The 17,375-nt window shown below is 36.9% G+C and overlaps 1 protein-coding gene across 6 annotated transcripts in view; it reads right to left on the bottom strand.

Moving 5' to 3' along the window:
• Nucleotides 1-517: 517 nt before the first annotated feature.
• The window catches only part of LOC589178 (cGMP-inhibited 3',5'-cyclic phosphodiesterase A), a 34,865-nt gene continuing 18,007 nt past the window's right edge, over nt 518-17,375 (bottom strand). The window contains exons 7-16 of one of the 6 annotated variants that reach the window (XM_030988008.1): nt 17,246-17,365; nt 16,751-16,941; nt 15,589-15,792; nt 14,762-14,923; nt 13,956-14,130; nt 12,818-12,928; nt 11,858-12,054; nt 10,255-10,320; nt 5,247-5,309; nt 518-2,494 (exon numbers count right to left, since the gene is read on the bottom strand). In XM_030988008.1, coding sequence (XP_030843868.1) covers nt 2,303-2,494; nt 5,247-5,309; nt 10,255-10,320; nt 11,858-12,054; nt 12,818-12,928; nt 13,956-14,130; nt 14,762-14,923; nt 15,589-15,792; nt 16,751-16,941; nt 17,246-17,365 — 1,481 coding nt within the window. In that variant the 3' untranslated portion in view covers nt 518-2,302. The other 5 variants (XM_030988012.1, XM_030988014.1, XM_030988011.1 and 2 more) reach the window with 5 other exon arrangements.

The following is a 17,375-nucleotide window of genomic DNA, read 5'->3' as shown; positions in this document are numbered from 1 at the left end:
AATCAAAAAGTAAACAGTTACATTAACTGTGATTCCATCCAATTGAATTGCAGTAGATATACATGTATGTAGCAGACAGGATGCAATATTTAGCACACAGGTTCTTTATCATACAAATAACAATCTTAGAGCGTACCCTAGTTTGAAAACTATAATGATTACAAACTACCAAACATAACCATTCCAATATATCAAATAAAACGATACTCATTCTTATAAATATATATAATAACTTTTGACTCGTGCCATGTTGCAGTTCTATTGGTATCTCATTGAAGGCGGCTTCATTTATATATCATTATCTATTCACTCATTTTCAAATAAATCAATTATTATTCAATAAGCGTCTCTCAAATTATCCCTGCCTTAGCATCAAACAGGTTTAATAAACAATACAGTATCAGGAAACTACTGTGGTTTTAACGCAAGAGGGTCCTGTGTGTCAATTTTTCATATCTTTTGTATCTAACACAGATTAATTTCAGGGAATACACGTAGGACCTTTGTTGCACTGAGCTTTTTTTTCATCCCAATTTGCTATTCATTTTCCAGCAACACCAACATAAACCTGTGGTATAATACTGAACAAGATTTCAGATGGAACCTGTTTACACCACCTCACTATTCTAGTACACCTTGAGGCCGGATAATGCTTTAGAGTGAAGTACCGGCACAATTCTTTACCCCTGTGGTCTTGAAGCACATTTAGCACACTTATTATTACCCCGGGCATCAGATTCAGGCTTACCCGCACACAATGTATGGACATTCTTCGCTCCCTGGGGAGCATTCCAGCCAGGCGTTATTTTTACAAGCACACACTTGCTCAGTTAACCACATTAGCTTTCACATCCTACCGGGTACCCATTTAACACCTAGATGAAGAGTGGCAAATGTAGATCAACATCTTGCCAAAGGACATTAGTGCCACGGCGGGACTTGAACCGCTGACCTTCATAAGCACTTTCTATGTTTTTCATCCCGAATGGATCCAGAATTCATTTTCGGGGGTTTCAAGGGATACAGTATTTAATCCTCTGTGACTGGACAATGTTTTCAAGAAAAGGTGAGCCTCGACATTGTTTCATTTTCAAACTTGCTTCTCCTTTCCAATCCAAGTCCAAATTCAAATCATTCTAGTATTCTAATTGATTGCCAACTAGCAAATAAATTCAAACAAAATACACTGCTTCACATGCAGATAGGGAAATAAGCCCTATATTGTGCTGTGCAACATTAACTCTCGACATGGTCAGCCGCAAACCCGGCGGACATCAACTCATACCTTTCTTACAGAGCCAACTCCCTTCTGGCTCTTGACCGATGCTCTTGACCGATGAAACCATATTCTTATCATGGTACATGTATTAAGACAAAGAACAACTAAAGCACACCAGACATAAAACATATCCCACGGTTACTATTGACAAACCAATTGACAAAGCTACATGTACATTTACTACTGGAAGCATAAGTAGGCGTAGCTCAAACTACAAATGGCAACTTCTATCCATTTTGTTTTCTTCACCTCATTAATTTTTGGCACGTTAACTACAAACTTCGCACTTGAGGATGAAAGTCAGTTTATCAGGTAGTGCAATTAAATACACACAAACAATCACAGTGCATTGCATCTAGGGTAACTTGTCTTGGTGCCATTCAAATTTTTAAAAGGGCACAAAATGTGTGGTGTCAATCCTAAAAATTTTAAAGATGCAAGGCAGACTGCAAAAAATATCACAGGATGCGCCTATCAATGCAAAGCGCCATCTCCTGCTAAGGTGCAAAGATTGTTCTCATTTCTCGCAGGCAATTTCCTGCTTCGTCTACATTCGTCGTGCCCAAAGTATTGCTATTACACCACTCTTTCGCTCTACAGTATATTAAAAGCCGAGCATCAATATAACATGTACAATTTTTGTTAATACAATCGTCATGGCGATATAAAATGTATCTATCACCTCTAAAAGGAGATTTTGATGAATGTGGGGTCAATAACCTACCTGTTACCATAGGCAACAAAATGCCACATTTCATAAACATATCATACTGCTACCTACAAGGTACTGACATTTATCGCAGACAGGACTTCACGTATCCGCTTTAAAATCCCACGATCGGTCATCCATCTTCAATTTACAAGTTATCACAAACACTGAGGCAGTTTTTTCGAGTAATTACATAAATATTTCGACGACATTATAGCACTTTTGACTGGTTTAAAGCGATAGCTCCATGCCTTTGTTTCTGATAGTCGCAGCGTTGACGCAGCTATGAAGCGGCTGGGGTTGCTCTGTGTGGATCACGTCTCTTCTGCGGCCTTTTGAACGTCTCCTGCTCTGCTGCCCTCATCTGGTTTGGTGGGGGTGTTGTCTTGGCAACCGTCTTCGCTGAGTTCTTGGTCGGCGATGCCGTTGTCCCCTTCCATGCTGCGACTGCAGTCGGAGGTGCGCTCCTCAGAGTCCTCCCGGATGGGTGCCATGGACTTCATCGACTGTTGGGTGGGAGGAGGAAGAGAGAAAGAGAGAGAGAGAGAGAGAGAAAGAGAGAGAGAGAGCGAAGGGAATAATAATTAAAAAAGTATAGACAGAGAGATGAGGTAAAGAAAAAAATATATATATTTAACAAAATGAAGACACTCTTACCGGTATGCAATTTTTCATAATACTGATGATAAATAGCAGAATTATCTAAAAACTTTACTTTTCTTTACTTCAAAAAAAAAATGCCTCCATCAAAATTTGTATGGTCATTAATCTAAAACTTATTCAAAATGTTGATTGTGTATGCATATTATTTTTTCATTTGTAAGTATTCTTTTTTTTTAATCAAACATTTTATAAAATACATGCCTCAAAGAATAGCATCGATCAAAAACGAGCGAAAGAACTTACAATTATATGAATATTTACTTTTAGAGCACAGTTCATGCGACAGAATATCTTTGTTATTCACTACTTTTACTACAGTAATCAATGTTGATATCAATCAATTCATTTCTTGACGTAAATGTATCTTTACAGTTTATGAAATAAATACATGTACAACTGAATACAACTGTAAAAATAGGACAGATAGAAGATGAGCATAGATTTGATGTTGATTAGTAGAATTTCACATAAACAGCAACTTTCATGATAAAATTCAAATTGTATAGGAGAGAGCATATTAGAGAATAGACTTTTTAGAGGAAAGAAAAGCTGTTACAAAATGGTAAAAACACACGTGTTATGATTAGTTATTACTTAAGATCATATATAGCATGTCTGCGTCAAATACAATCATGAATTCACAAATTAGTAAAATCGTCCCTATTTTCACGAAGTGACAGTAGTGAGGAAAATCGTAACGCAAAGTGAATGCAATTTTTTTTCACTACCGTCACTTCGTGAAAACAGCGACGAAATAAAGTAAATGAATAATATAGAGGTTAAAAGTACTGGTAATTAATTTTCTGCAGCTATTCAGTGTAGAAATATATCAAAGTGTACCCATCACCAAAACATGTATTCCATGTTACTATACTGTCTTTAAAAAGAAAGCCTCAAATATTACTTCTCCAAAGAGAGTTTATAGTTTAAATACATTCTCAGTGAACAGCAAAAGGTCTTGTTGAGTAGACTAGTTAACACACATGAACGCACTTTCATAGAATAGGATGCGCACAGAATCCAAGTTCGACTTGGGCTCCATCCTTTATGCATGGTTTACGTTATCCATTATTTTCTCGAAACTCTTTATCCGTTCACCTACAGAATGCCAGGTAACATTTGTATAAGTTGCTTTCATACATTCTAGCTATACACAATTTGTTTTTTCAAGTGATTGGTACGCTTTAACCAGAATACGAACTGGCAGTATATATTCACCATTGGAGTAACCTCATTTTCACAGTAAATATATGGAGTGTTAATAATAGCAATAGTTTTAGAAATTATTAGATACACATTTAAAATAATCATAACATAATATTGGCTTCCCTTGATTGGTAGATCAAATATATTTCATTCAGCTTGGGAATATTGCACGAGTCTAAGACAAGTGCAATATTGTATGAGTCGAAGAAGAGTGCAATATTCATGCCAACTGTATGCAATATATCTGATATACCATGAAAGATAGTAAGCAAATAATTACCGTTGGTGAAGGTGATGGGACAAACTATCACTTCCGAGGCGATCTGGATGTAGCTATCTTTCCGAAGCGAAGCTGAGGAAAGATAGTGTATATATTCTGATCGACGAGGAAGTGATAGTTTGCCATCGCCTGAAAACCAAAAGGTGATTATTTGCTTTATATTCCACATCTAAAACAATTTAATTACAAAAAGAAAAGGACGTGTATGCATCTACATAAAAGACACATAGGCCAAAAGTCACACCAAAAAAGTTTAAGTTTAACACAACCCCTTGAGGGTAAGGTGCGCGCATGTGTTTTCTTTAAATGCGCTCATTGGTAATGCGCGCTTAATTACGCTCGTTTTAGTGCGCGTTTGGATAATCATCAGTGAAAGCGCGTTGCCCTTTGTAGATAGTACCTCTATCTTCAATGAAAGTGCGTTGCACTGTGTAGATAGTAGTACTATCTACACAGTGTAACAAACTTTTTGCTTCTCCCATCAATAATGGGCGAACTATCTTTCCTCACGTGATTTACTTTTCACCAATCGTAGAGCAAGATTCTTAGTATGTGGGATATAATCAATATTATCATTATTATACATACAAAATTGAACTACAGTAAAAATGTGAAGTGCAATTCACTTTCAATTATCATTAACAAAATCTGCCATGGTTTTGCTTTATGCCATCTGCCAGCCGCCAAGGATATATTGTCATAAAAGCTATGAAGTGGCATAAATACACATAAAGATATCTCATGTAGATATGAAGTTATCTTTGTTATGGTTTGAACAACTTTAGAAAATCCCACCACAAAAGTTGACCAAAATTTCCACTGGTTGACCATCCCTTCACTGCTTAAGATTAATCCAAAGATTTAAAGTTTCTAAGATACTTCAAACTGTAACCATTACCCTAAACCGCCACCCTAACCCTATCAAAAGAATTAAAAGGACAAAACAGCAGAGCATTAAATTCAGGTACATGTATGCAAAGTTAAGTGTTAACATATAGTTTAAAAGCACCGCACCGTATACAATCAGAAGGATTAGTATTTTCTTATGGGAATTAGTTTCTTTTTTACTTCTCCATAACAATTCATTTTCCTCTTCCAAGATACCTTACCTCCTCTTCATCCACACACTCCGGCTCTTTGCTTTCTTTGCTTTCATTCTTGGGGGATATATCCTAATGTTTGAAGGTAATACATGATAAAAACAAATGAACAAACGTGATGGTATAAGGTAACTCTAAATGGCAGGGGTGATAGTGAGAGCCTTAAAAAAAAAATTGTTTTTTTTTCCCCCTCAACCATGCCCCTCTTGAGTAAAAAAAAGAAAAAAGAAAAAAGAAAAGAGGATTCGGGGGGGGGGGGGGGGGGGAATGACATCTAACAACATTCCCCCTCCCCCCTTTTGAGTAAGAACAATTTGGAAATAATAGGGAAGAATGGAGAAAATAAGGGAAAAATGAGGATAAAATCAGGATAAAATCAGGATAAAATCAGGAAGAAAAAAGAAAAAAAAATTGTAGAAAAAAAAAATCAGGAGAAAATCAGGGGGGGAAAAGAATAAAAAAATTGGGAAACTGAACTAAATCAGGTTTTTATCAGGCCTGAAATGGGGATTGGTTTACACTTACAATAGTGTTAATGATTATCCAAAATTTGCACCATGGGGCACTTTATCCAGTGTTTATTTTATAAGAGAAATAAGTTGTGAATTAATGTTACAATTGCGTTTGAGGTTAAATTTAGGGTTAGGTTGAAGTTTTTAGCCTTTGGTCAAGGGTTGTAGTTAGGAATTTGGCTGGAGTACAAAATTGACTGCAGAGCAATTGTGGCCAGAGCCAGAGCCAGAGTTAGAGCCAGAGTTGTGCGATCGTACGACTGATCTCCTTAGTTGGGAAAATGGAGAATAAAACCACAAACTTTATTTCTTTCGCAACTTATCAATTTATATTATTCAAATAAGCAGCAACACACACAAAACAGTTGGGAAAAAGAATGTAACAACAATTGTAGAGACAAAATAAAATCATAAAGATGGGAGCAGAATAAATCTTGTATATTTCATAAACACTTAAAGGTAAAGACCAGTATTGGAAACGCCCCAATTTCAAAAAATGAAATGGAAGCTCTCATTACCAATCATGTGAAAGAATATGTTTTGACTAATACATGATGATAAAAAAATTTGCAGGGAAACCGCCTACTAATTCATATATTTGGTAAATTTGTTTCTCTCATGGTCTGTGAGAGATATAGGGTAGTCCCATATACATCTTTCTGAGTATAGTGCTTGTAACTTTACGAAGAATGGGCCAAATTTCTTATCATTTTGATGATTCCAGAACCTTGCAGATGCTAGATGCTAGATGATCAACCTTTTCTGATCGATTCCACATTTCACAATGCAATCGCATGACCATAACTGGTCTTTACCTTTAACATCGCCTGTTCAGAGCCAGAAGGGCATTAACTCTCTGTTAAAGTAAATGAATGAATGGCCTTCTTGCTCCAAAGTCCAAACACACAATATATATAATATCATATCCAGTTTTCCAAGCTTAGTAACTGCCCATTAATACTTGTACATGTCCAATGTAAATGTACACGGACAGCCAAAAGGTACAGTGCTGGTATACAGTAAAGGTAAGCACATTCAAATTACCATAGTTCAGTTTCCCTACACCCTTAGAAAATTGCACAACAATGATATGTCTATTACATTTACCCCATATATAATACACTGTACATGTACCTTTCTTTATAAATCAAAATTAAAGGAAAGGGATGATTCAGAGGTTTGACAAAAAACAAAATACAAGAACATACCACAATAGACGAGCACAACACAAGTAGCTGTGTAACATACACGTACTTAAATTCTAATAATTGCATAATCGTTACTTTATATCATTGTAACACTAAACTTCAATCTTTTGCATTTTCTGTGATGATATAAAGCATTTTGTATTAATCCTACTACTTTACCAGGATGTTTCTTTGTAGGCCTAGTCCTACAGGTCAATATAATGAAATGTCTGCAATTTTTGGTCTAGATCTCTATCATCTCTTAAAGTCTTGACATCACAAAGGTCTTGGTGGATAGAATGGTCCTCTTAGAAGAGCACTGCTTTTCAATGGCATTGAAAAACGTGCACATACATGTACGCAGCCAACAAACTAAGAGCCCACAAGAATGACATGTCGGTCTGGCATGCAGTCTGGAAACTCTCATTAAGAGTCATTCACATATGATGCAGTAAACCCCCACAAAAAAAAAAAACACGGTTTTGTCACGTATAAATGAATACCGTAATTAACTGTGTATAAACCGCTCTCGTATATTAACCGCACCCCTCTTTTTTCTTTTCTTTTTTTTTGCCGACTCTGTCGGCAGCAGGCCAGGTCCGTGTTAAAAAACCCACGCAGGAAGGCCTTTCATTTAACTGCGAGGTGCAGCTGAATGTGTAAGATCATTAATGTAAATTAAAAAACAGTAGAGGACCTAGGATAGAACCTTGTGGTACGCCATGTAATAGAAGAAAAATTGGAGGAATTATTATTATAAACTACATATTGAGATCTATCAGAAAGATTACTTTCAAACCAAGACGACAGACAAATTTGAGTGTTGTTCTGTTTCCGAGTGGTGAGTCAACACACCAATTACTGAGCTGGGAGACATTGCCAGGCATAGCGCCAGGTGGAGGGGCATAAATTGAAACTTAATTTTTTTTTTTGTGTATCATGTATAAGACGCACCCGACTTTGAATTTTTTCGGCGGCAAAAAAGTGCGGTTAATACACCGTTAATTACGGTAGCAACTGCGTGCAACACAGGTCTTGCTCATATTCACTTTATAGCTCTGTGTTAGAATTCACAGACACGTGAAGCGTACTCCACTTTACGTCATCACCACAAACTGCTGACATGTTGCTACATCATATCTGAACAAGACTTAAAGAGAAGGTTGAGTTCTGGGAAGAGGTGAAAAATAATTTGTGAGCGTTATCATTCTTATTATGCAAGTGTGGAAGAACATCAGATAAGACATGTTCCCTGAAAAGCATGGCTCTTCAAATGCCTTTATATTCTAAATATGTCATGTAACTCGTAAAACTCGGGGGGTAGGTTTTTTACGCCACGTGTTCGTGTAGTCCCATATACATCTTTCTGTGTACAGTGTTTGTAACTTTACCAAGACTTGGCCAAATTTCTTATCATTTTGATGATTCCAGAACCTTGCAATACACACAAATTCTTATATGCTAGATGATCAACCTTTTCTGTTCGATTTCACACCGTTTCTTTCACAATGCAATCGCATGACCAGAACTCAACTTCATCTTTAACAGCTCGTGCCATCAACATTGTCTGCCCATAAACTGCAAAGTCCTAATATTCAAGTACTGTATACGACTTTCAAGGTGAACATAAATAAAACTTATTTATCTTGATCTTGCATTTACACTACATGATTATGTCCCTTCTTATGAAACAACAACACTGTCCATCTCTGCCCCTTACCCGCCCCCCCCCCCCACCTCTCAACCAATAAACACACAAAAATCTTGAGGGCCTGTTGCAAAAATATCACAAGTTAGCAGACATCCCCTTGAAACATGCACATCTTGTAATGTTTCATGGAAAGTCCACAAAATAATCTTATATGCTGCTTAAAGTATCGGCTTGCATGGTGATGTAGATATACAGTAACCTTACGGTTGCACCATGTGAGGGGGGGGGGGGGTTATTGGGGAGTCCTGAAAAGGACTGCCGGTAATATTTCTTTCTCGAGTGTGTGTAGTCTTGAAAAGGACTGTTGGTAATCTTTCTTGAGCTTATAGTTCTAAAGAGAACTATATGTATAGAGCCTGTTGGAGAGGATGGGTAGTAGGAGGGGCTCGACAGTCCTTTTCAGGACTTCCCAATGCTCCCCCTCTCTCACATGGTGCAACCGTAAGCCTACTGTATATCTACATCACCATGCAAGCCGATACACACATTTAATGGAACATGGCACTTTAATACAGGGGTAGGAGAGAAAAATTAGTGTTCACTTTGAGGAATACCAGATTTTATTCAGGAATGGAGACAATCTTTCAAAGAAAGTGTCTTTAAATATATAACAAGGAAGGGAATTTGATAGAAAGATGATATTATTTACAACATATGTCTTACATATGATATACATGTACAGGTGTATGTATGAATATATGCAGTTTGATACAAATGTGGTTTTGCTTTTAGTTGATAAATAGTTTCAACAGTAGCATTTTGAAAACAAAAATAGGAGAGAATTTCAAGCAAGTTGTACAATCTTGAAAGATAAACAAATTTGCACAGAACTTTTGGCTTGCTTTCAATTTCTTGTAAGAAGAATGAGCGATTATTTCATATAATTTTCTAAGCAAGAATAATTCTCATGAATTGAAACTAAAGGTATTAAGGCCAGAGAAACATGATAAAACAGATATGTTTAAACAGTACCTTGGGGGAGGGGGACATATTTTTGGTATTTAAAATAAAAAATACTGTCTTACGTGCATGATGCTTTACTGTTGATAAATTCTGGCATCAATCGATAGAATTTTATACCTACGGTATTCATCTTCTTTCTCTTAAATCAAGATTTCAAAATATTTGAAGCTTTGATTAATGTAAATTAATTCAAAAGCCAGTCAGTTCACCTGTGCAAATCAGTCACCTGTTAACCATTTTTTGTTAAATTTCTTCAATATACACCCTGTAAAAAAGAGATCACAGCAAAAATTAACCCTTAACCAAACACACATTAATTGATGTAATTCCCACTGATATGTGAAAATACATGTCCGATTCAATGAATATTGATGTTATTGTTTATTTCATTATGCAGATATGACTTACAACCACAATGCATTTAATGAATACTTTCCGATTTCAATAGTGTCCGCAAAATGCAAATCATCACTTGTCACGGCAAATCCCAAGTCAGTTGTGCATTTCTTTAATCGAAAAATGCACCAATCAAAAAAAGCAAAGCTGGGTATATTTATCCCATTTATTTCAATGAAAGCAAACTTTATGTAAAATAGAGGAGGGATAGAAATAAAATAATAAATCAAATGTTTGTGAACTATTACCTGGCCCCTTGGAATAAAAACCTGTCTTATAATCTCGTGGTTGGGAGTATGGATTGCACTTAAGTTCTTCAAAGAAAAACAAAAATAAATCATGACATAAAAGTATGGACTTAAGGCCTAACAAAAAGGTGTTGTATTGCCCTTGAGGTGGCAGAACCTGGGTTGATCGGTCAGTCGGAAATCTCTTTTTCCATTTTCTTCCTTCATTTTTTTCTCCCGTCAAAACAGCGACCGTCGTCAAAAAAACTCTAAACCGGGAACGTCGCCCAAATCTTGCTAGTAAAGTGCATGCTATACAGTACACAGGCCGGGGTCTACTTGTTCATTTCATGCATTTATGTCCCATTTAAACAAACACAATACATCTTTATTATTCATCAAACATTTGTTTTTCTTCTAAAAAACCAGTAAAATCAAAAGCTTTATTAAAAAGATGACCGTAAATGTTAAGATATTTGGGTCTGTCGCAATGGGCAATACAACATCTTTTTTTTGTTACGCCTAATGACAAAGATTATTAAATAAATACTACACAATATTCTGGAATATTAGCTCCATCATAATATCTGCATAAAGACGGACGATACAATATGGTCACAGTGAGGTCATATGGCAAATTCAATCACAATCATGGCTTTTTGCAACCTTCCATGTCTGCCATTTCAATACCTTTACAACAGTCGTCAATACAAAGTTCTACAAAAGTAGACAATTGTATATCTAAATGCATGTACTGTATATCATGACCACATACATGTACACACAAGTACATACATGTACATGTGTACATTTATATGTAGTTAAAAGTACATGTACATGTACATACGTTATGCAATCTGGTAAAGTTTTTCTGATTTTGTTGGATTTCACAGCGTGATATCATGTACTAATTCACACGTACATGTAGTTTGATTTCTAAGAATCAGATTGTATGCCAGGTAGGTATTCTGGAATGTCAAGGTTATTTCTTCCTTCTTGAAATATTTCTAGAGTCTCATCTTTGATATGGTTCCAACACATCTGTAGAACCCATAAAGATTCATAATTGATTAAAAAAACTGTCTCAAACAACAAATCTGAGGCTAAACTACAGAATACCCCACTTTGCATATCAGGGTTTAGGTTTAGGTTTAGATTTAGGTTTAGGGCTAGGGTTAGGTTTAAGGTTAGGGCTGGGATTAAGATTAAGTTTAAAATCAGGCCCTACACTAGGGTTAGGGTATTGACCCCTTGTCAAAACCGTCATGAGTCTTAGCTCGCAGATGTCCCATAGAAACACAGAAAATGGCCCCCTGGATACCAGTGTGGTGTAGTATTCTGCAGTTGATCCCCAAATTCATCATTCATTTAAAAAAAAAATTAATCTGGAAACCTTACCATCCCATCTTCTTTATCCTTGGACGTCGGTGACGGGGGAAGACCGTCTGGGTTCTCTGTCCTCCTCTTCTCCGCCTCCTCCTCTTTTATACCTAACCCTGATCTTAACTTTCATCCTAACTCTAAATCTAAGCCTTGATATGCGAGGTAACTATTGAGGTGTAGTTTTCTGCAGTTGTTCCCCTCAAAAAATCTACTCTGAGATATTAAGATCTGAAAACCTTACCATCCCATCTTCTTTGTCCTTGGACGTCGGTGACGGAGGAAGACCGTCTGGGTTCTCCGTCCTCCTCTTTTCCGCCTCCTCCTCCTTCAAGACCTTGAGCCACATCTCATGGTTCTCCTTGAGGTGCTTGGTCAAGATACTGACCATCTTCCTCGTCTTCTGCTGACCGGCGCTCTTTAGCCTCAACTTGGAATCACCTGATTATAATGGTAATAACAATGGGGATGATAATGATAGTGTTAATATAGCTATAAGTAATATGACTTAATGCACTACCATCTTCCTAGTCTTCTGCTGACCGGCGCTCTTTAGATTCAACTTGCTATCACCTGGTAAAGATGGTAATAAGGAAAGCAATAATAGCATCAATTTCAAAGTGCAAAGTAGTATCATTGGAGGCACTACAATAATATACTTTCTTACAAATACAACTACAGTCAATCCTGTCTTAGTGGCCATCTCTCTATAGTGGTCACCTTTCTATAGTGGTCATGTATTTTGTATCCCTCAAATAAGAAACTTGTTGTAAAACCTGTCTAGAAAGACCACCTGTCCACAGTGGCCAATTTCTCTCTTTGCATTGGATAGCCTCAATAGCAAGGTTTGACTGTATATGCTACAGATACATTCAAGGCTATAGAGATTAAATTACATACTTGTTTATATAGGGAATACAACATTAGTCTATCTGTGTATTAAAACAAAAACTCAGTTTCTAGGCGATTCATGTTTATTTTGTTACAGAGTTGCTTGTTTCACAAAAGTGGTGCAGCATGTCCATGTTATACTGTATTATAACATTAACAAGTTACAATAACTGTTATAAGCTACTGAAATTATTGCATTTATGATGTGATTGACTGAGAGCAAATTTGTCACAGAATTTTAGAATTTGTTAATGACAACAAGTATTTTTAATGAAACAAGGCCCTATTTATCTCAATTCCATCACAAACTGACCATCATTAGATTCTTCATCATTGTCATCATCATCATCATCATCGTCATCGTTGTCCTTGTCGCTGAACTCTCTCATCTCACTTTCTTCCTTGGGTTCTGACTGCGCAGCATCTACAGATGGAACAAGAGAAAGGCAGGGTGTGAAAAATGAAAGTGCAAGCAGAGGAAAGAAGCTGATGAAGGCGGTACAAAAAGGAAGCATGTATATGCTGGACATTTAAATGTATAAATGTAGATGTCATGTAGGATTGTACAGGTGTTATACAGACTTTGTTTTTGCTACTTTGCCATGCCTTTGATTTCATCAATTTGCTTCTTCTTCTTCTGCCTCTTCTTCCTCTTCTTCTTCTTCCTTCTCTTCTTCACCTTCTCCTATTTATCATTATCAAATTATTTTCTTTACTCTTTATTAGGTAGTGAAAAATGTATCTAAGGTGGGATCATACTACACATGGTCCAAAAAATGGGATTTGTCATAACTGTGAAATAACCTACCCAGATTTCTTTGCAAACAGCAATCTCTGGATACAGAAAACATCTTAAAACTCACCTCTTCGGTTGTAAACATAATTGTAAAGCGCATTGTAAAGACGGTAATATATCTGATTAATATGCGTCTGTAAAAACCCAATTTAAACACACACAAACCATTTGCATTGATTAGCTACATTAAATACTGTAAGGGTGTAGTCATGACGTGATAAACTTCTAAACATTTAAAGCTTATGGAAATCAAAATTAGAGGAAAACAAAATATTTTCACACTTTGATGGACATACATAAATTCAATAGAAGTGTGTTTAACATATTTTGAAAAAAGGCAGTCACTGTTGGAATTTTTTTGAAATAAAATTTCCAGGAATCTATATGTGATAGCCCCATCAGTGGCATGCACTGCACTGTTGAAATACAGATAAATACACAAGGTGTCATAAACACGAATTATATGAAGAGTCAAACTACTGGTATACCAAGTTGTTGGTGCTGATAGTTTAGAAACATGACATTTATGGTACATGTATATGCATTCATCAGTTTGAAGGAATAAAGGATCCCTCAGTTGTTCAATTTCATACTGAATGTTGCACACTATTCCATAATATCGAGCCACCAACTGGACAAGAAGGACGATACTTACGGTCGTCATCCTCCTCATCGAGCCATCGTCCAGGGAGTAGTCCGGCCGATCCGTAAGCATTGCAGAGGGGTGCGACCAGGTGATTGATGAATCCTTCTTGGAGTTTGGCAAGCTGTGGTGCGTTGCGGTCCATGTAGGGGGACACCGTCAGGCCTAGGTTTCTCTCATCATCACCCTATGAAAAAAAACATTAAGATCGCAAAAGATTGAAACCGTGAAATAAACTACACCACATGAAACTTTCAATATATCATAGATTTAGTGATGACAGAATAAATACTGGTCCTCGCGCATACCGTACATGTATGTCTCTTTTAACTTTACTCATGTGCATCCAGCTCTAAAGTGGCCCAAGATCTGGTCATGCGATTGCATTGTGAAAGAAATGGCGTTAAATCGATCAGAAAAGTTGATCATCTAGCATATAAGTATTAGTGTGTACTGCAAGGTTCTGGAGTCATCAAAATGATAAGGAATTTGGCCTAGTCTTGGTAAAGTAACATACACTGTACACAGAAAGAAATATATGGGACTACACAAACATGTGGCAAAAAACTCAGCCCTTATTTATAAGCTGTTACTTGTCATACCTAGAATATGAAGGCATTTAAAGAGCCATGCTTTTCAGGGAACATTTTTTTTCTCTGATATTTTTCCACGCTTGCATAATAACAATAATAACGCTCACAAATTATTCGTCACCTCTTCCTAGAACTTAACCTTCTCTGCCGGGTGAACACTTTGTCTGATGTTGGGTGGCTTTCAAGAATATCTGCCTACATCCTATTGTCTTTTTTCTTGCATACCTGTTCGTAGAACTCCTCTGATATCCTGTACGTCCAGTTACAATGGAGATCTTTGATCTTGGTCGGTCCGGAGATATCGGCCAGCTTGATACACATCTGACAGACCAGTAAACGGTCACTCTCCACTGCCCAGTTGATGCCCGGAGCATCTACATCATTGACCTATCAGAAAGAAAAGAAAAAAATAGAAATCAGTAATTTTATAGGTCCACTACCAGTTTTCATTTAATCATATTTGTACCCTGGGCTACAAGTAATTTATATTTTATGCAACCAGCCGTGTTTTAAAGTTTAAAGTCTTTTATCTGTTATGACTGTTGATCAACTGTCTAAGTTATGGCATTAATCTTTTCTTTCCTTTTTTCTTTCTTTCTTTCTCCCCCCCCCCCCCCCCAACGAAAAAAATAGAAAGAAAAGGTACAAGTAGAAAAGTTCAAATGTAGAGGTCATAGAGTGCGTGGTATTGAGACAACCAAGAGATATCAATAAATATGTGCAAACATGAACCTGTATGTAGAGAGTCAGTGGACAAAGAAGAGAGAGAGAGAAAGAGAGAGAGAGAGAGAAAGAAAGAGACAGACAGAGAAAGACAGATAAAGAGAGAGAGATAGAGAGAGAGAGAGAATATGAGAAAGAGAGAGCAGGGGAGACATTACTTTTAATAAACCTTTTTTCTTGCTACATGTAGGAAAAGGGAACAGATAAAGGAACAAACAAAGCCATATGAGAGCATCTGGCAAACAAAAATGGAAGAGTCATATTATAAAAACCACAAATCTCCTAGAAACTTGCAATGAAACTCATACGAGAGCTTGACCTTTGCTGACCTTTGAGTTGAACTCCACCAAGAAGTCAAAATGTCTCTTGAGGTCCGTGGCGAGGATGTACTCGACCACCAGGAAGCGGAATCGTTTGAATTCGGCGATGTCCAGCGACGACAGGAAGTTGTACTCTGGCTTGGAGAGGAAGAGGGACCATGACGCAGCGGCGTGGTGGTTCTCAAGAACTGACCGGTCATTGTACAGAATGGCCTGTAGAGAGAGAGAGGGAGAGAGAGAGATGAGAATATTGATAAGAAAGTGAAATTTCTAGGAATTGTTGAGTGCATTAGAATTCTACGCACCTGGTACGGTGAATGTTTCCAAAATGATTAAACTTTTGATATGATATATTCTCAAAAATAAGATTAAGAATCAAACAATCAATGAAGTAATGAATCATTAATGAACTACTGACTGATTGATTGATTGATTGAATGAATGAATGAATGCCTTTATGAATGCTTTCATGAATGCCTGTATGAATGAATGAATGACTGACTGAATGATCGATTAATTGAATGAATGCCTTTATGAATGCCTGTTTGAATATCTCTATGAATGAATGAATGAATGAATGAATAAATGACTGACTGAATAAATGACTGACTGACTGACTGACTGACTGACTGACTGACTGAATGAATGAACGATCGATTGAATGAATGCCTATATGAATGAATGAATGAATGAATGAATGATTGACTGACTGACTGATTGATTAATTGAATGAATGCCTTTATGAATGCCTGTTTGATTATCTGTATGAATGAATGAATGAATGAATAAATGACTGACTGAACGATTGATCGATTGAATGAATGCCTTTTTAAATGCCTGTATAAATGAATGAATGACTGACTGACTGACGGACTGATTGATCGATTGAATGAATGCCTCTATGAATGCCTTTTTGAATATCTGTATGAATGAATGAATGAATGAACGAATCAATGAATCAATGAATCAATCAATGAATGACTGACTGACTGACTGACTGACTGACTGAATGAACGATCGATCGATTGAATGAATGCCTGTATAAACGAAACAATCGATCAATCTATCAATCAATCAATTAATAACTCAACAAACTGATCGATCAATAAATCAATGGATGAATAAATCAACGGATGAACCTAAGGCACAGAGAAGACTATCTTCCACTCACCTGTGATGCACTGGTAGCAACCAAGAATGCATTCGTCCTGCCAGGATGATCGTAGTCATGCATGGCAGCCGCTGTGTAGAGCGCCATCAGCTCCAGCGCGGGGAGATTCCCTGCAAGGATGCCGTAGCTCGAATCTGACGATATACTCGCTCTTGGCGTCACGGTTGGTGTGTGAAAACTGTCTGGGTCATCTGGATAAAGAAAATGGTCAAATGCTGATGATTTAAAGATGGGTTCAAAGTTTATTCAAATTTTATTCAACACTCTTTATAAACTTTTTTTAGATTTAAGTAAAGCCATTGATACATTAGACCACACTATCTTTAATTGAAAAAATGATATTATTATGGTATTTGTGGAGTAAACCTACTAAGCAAGTAAGCTTAGGAAATCATACTGGACAGACGGACAACATTTTCTAGCCTACAGATGGTGTAAATACTTGATGAAATCTTTGTTATGACAATAAACCATCTACGCAACGGTGGTTCTTACCGTCCTGTCGCCCCATAGGATCGAGGTCCTCTGGATTGACCTGGGTGAAGCCAGGGATCTGCTGCGTTGACATGTAGTAGCAGCCATGAAGGACGTCAGCAGCGTGGATACGATTGTGGTCTGACAGAGA

The sequence above is a fragment of the Strongylocentrotus purpuratus genome, unplaced genomic scaffold, assembly GCF_000002235.5.
Source record: "Strongylocentrotus purpuratus isolate Spur 01 unplaced genomic scaffold, Spur_5.0 spur5_scaffold_17, whole genome shotgun sequence".
NCBI lineage: Eukaryota > Metazoa > Echinodermata > Echinoidea > Camarodonta > Strongylocentrotidae > Strongylocentrotus > Strongylocentrotus purpuratus.
Note: the sequence above shows the minus strand (reverse complement) of the source record. Positions and strands in the feature narration are given on the sequence as shown.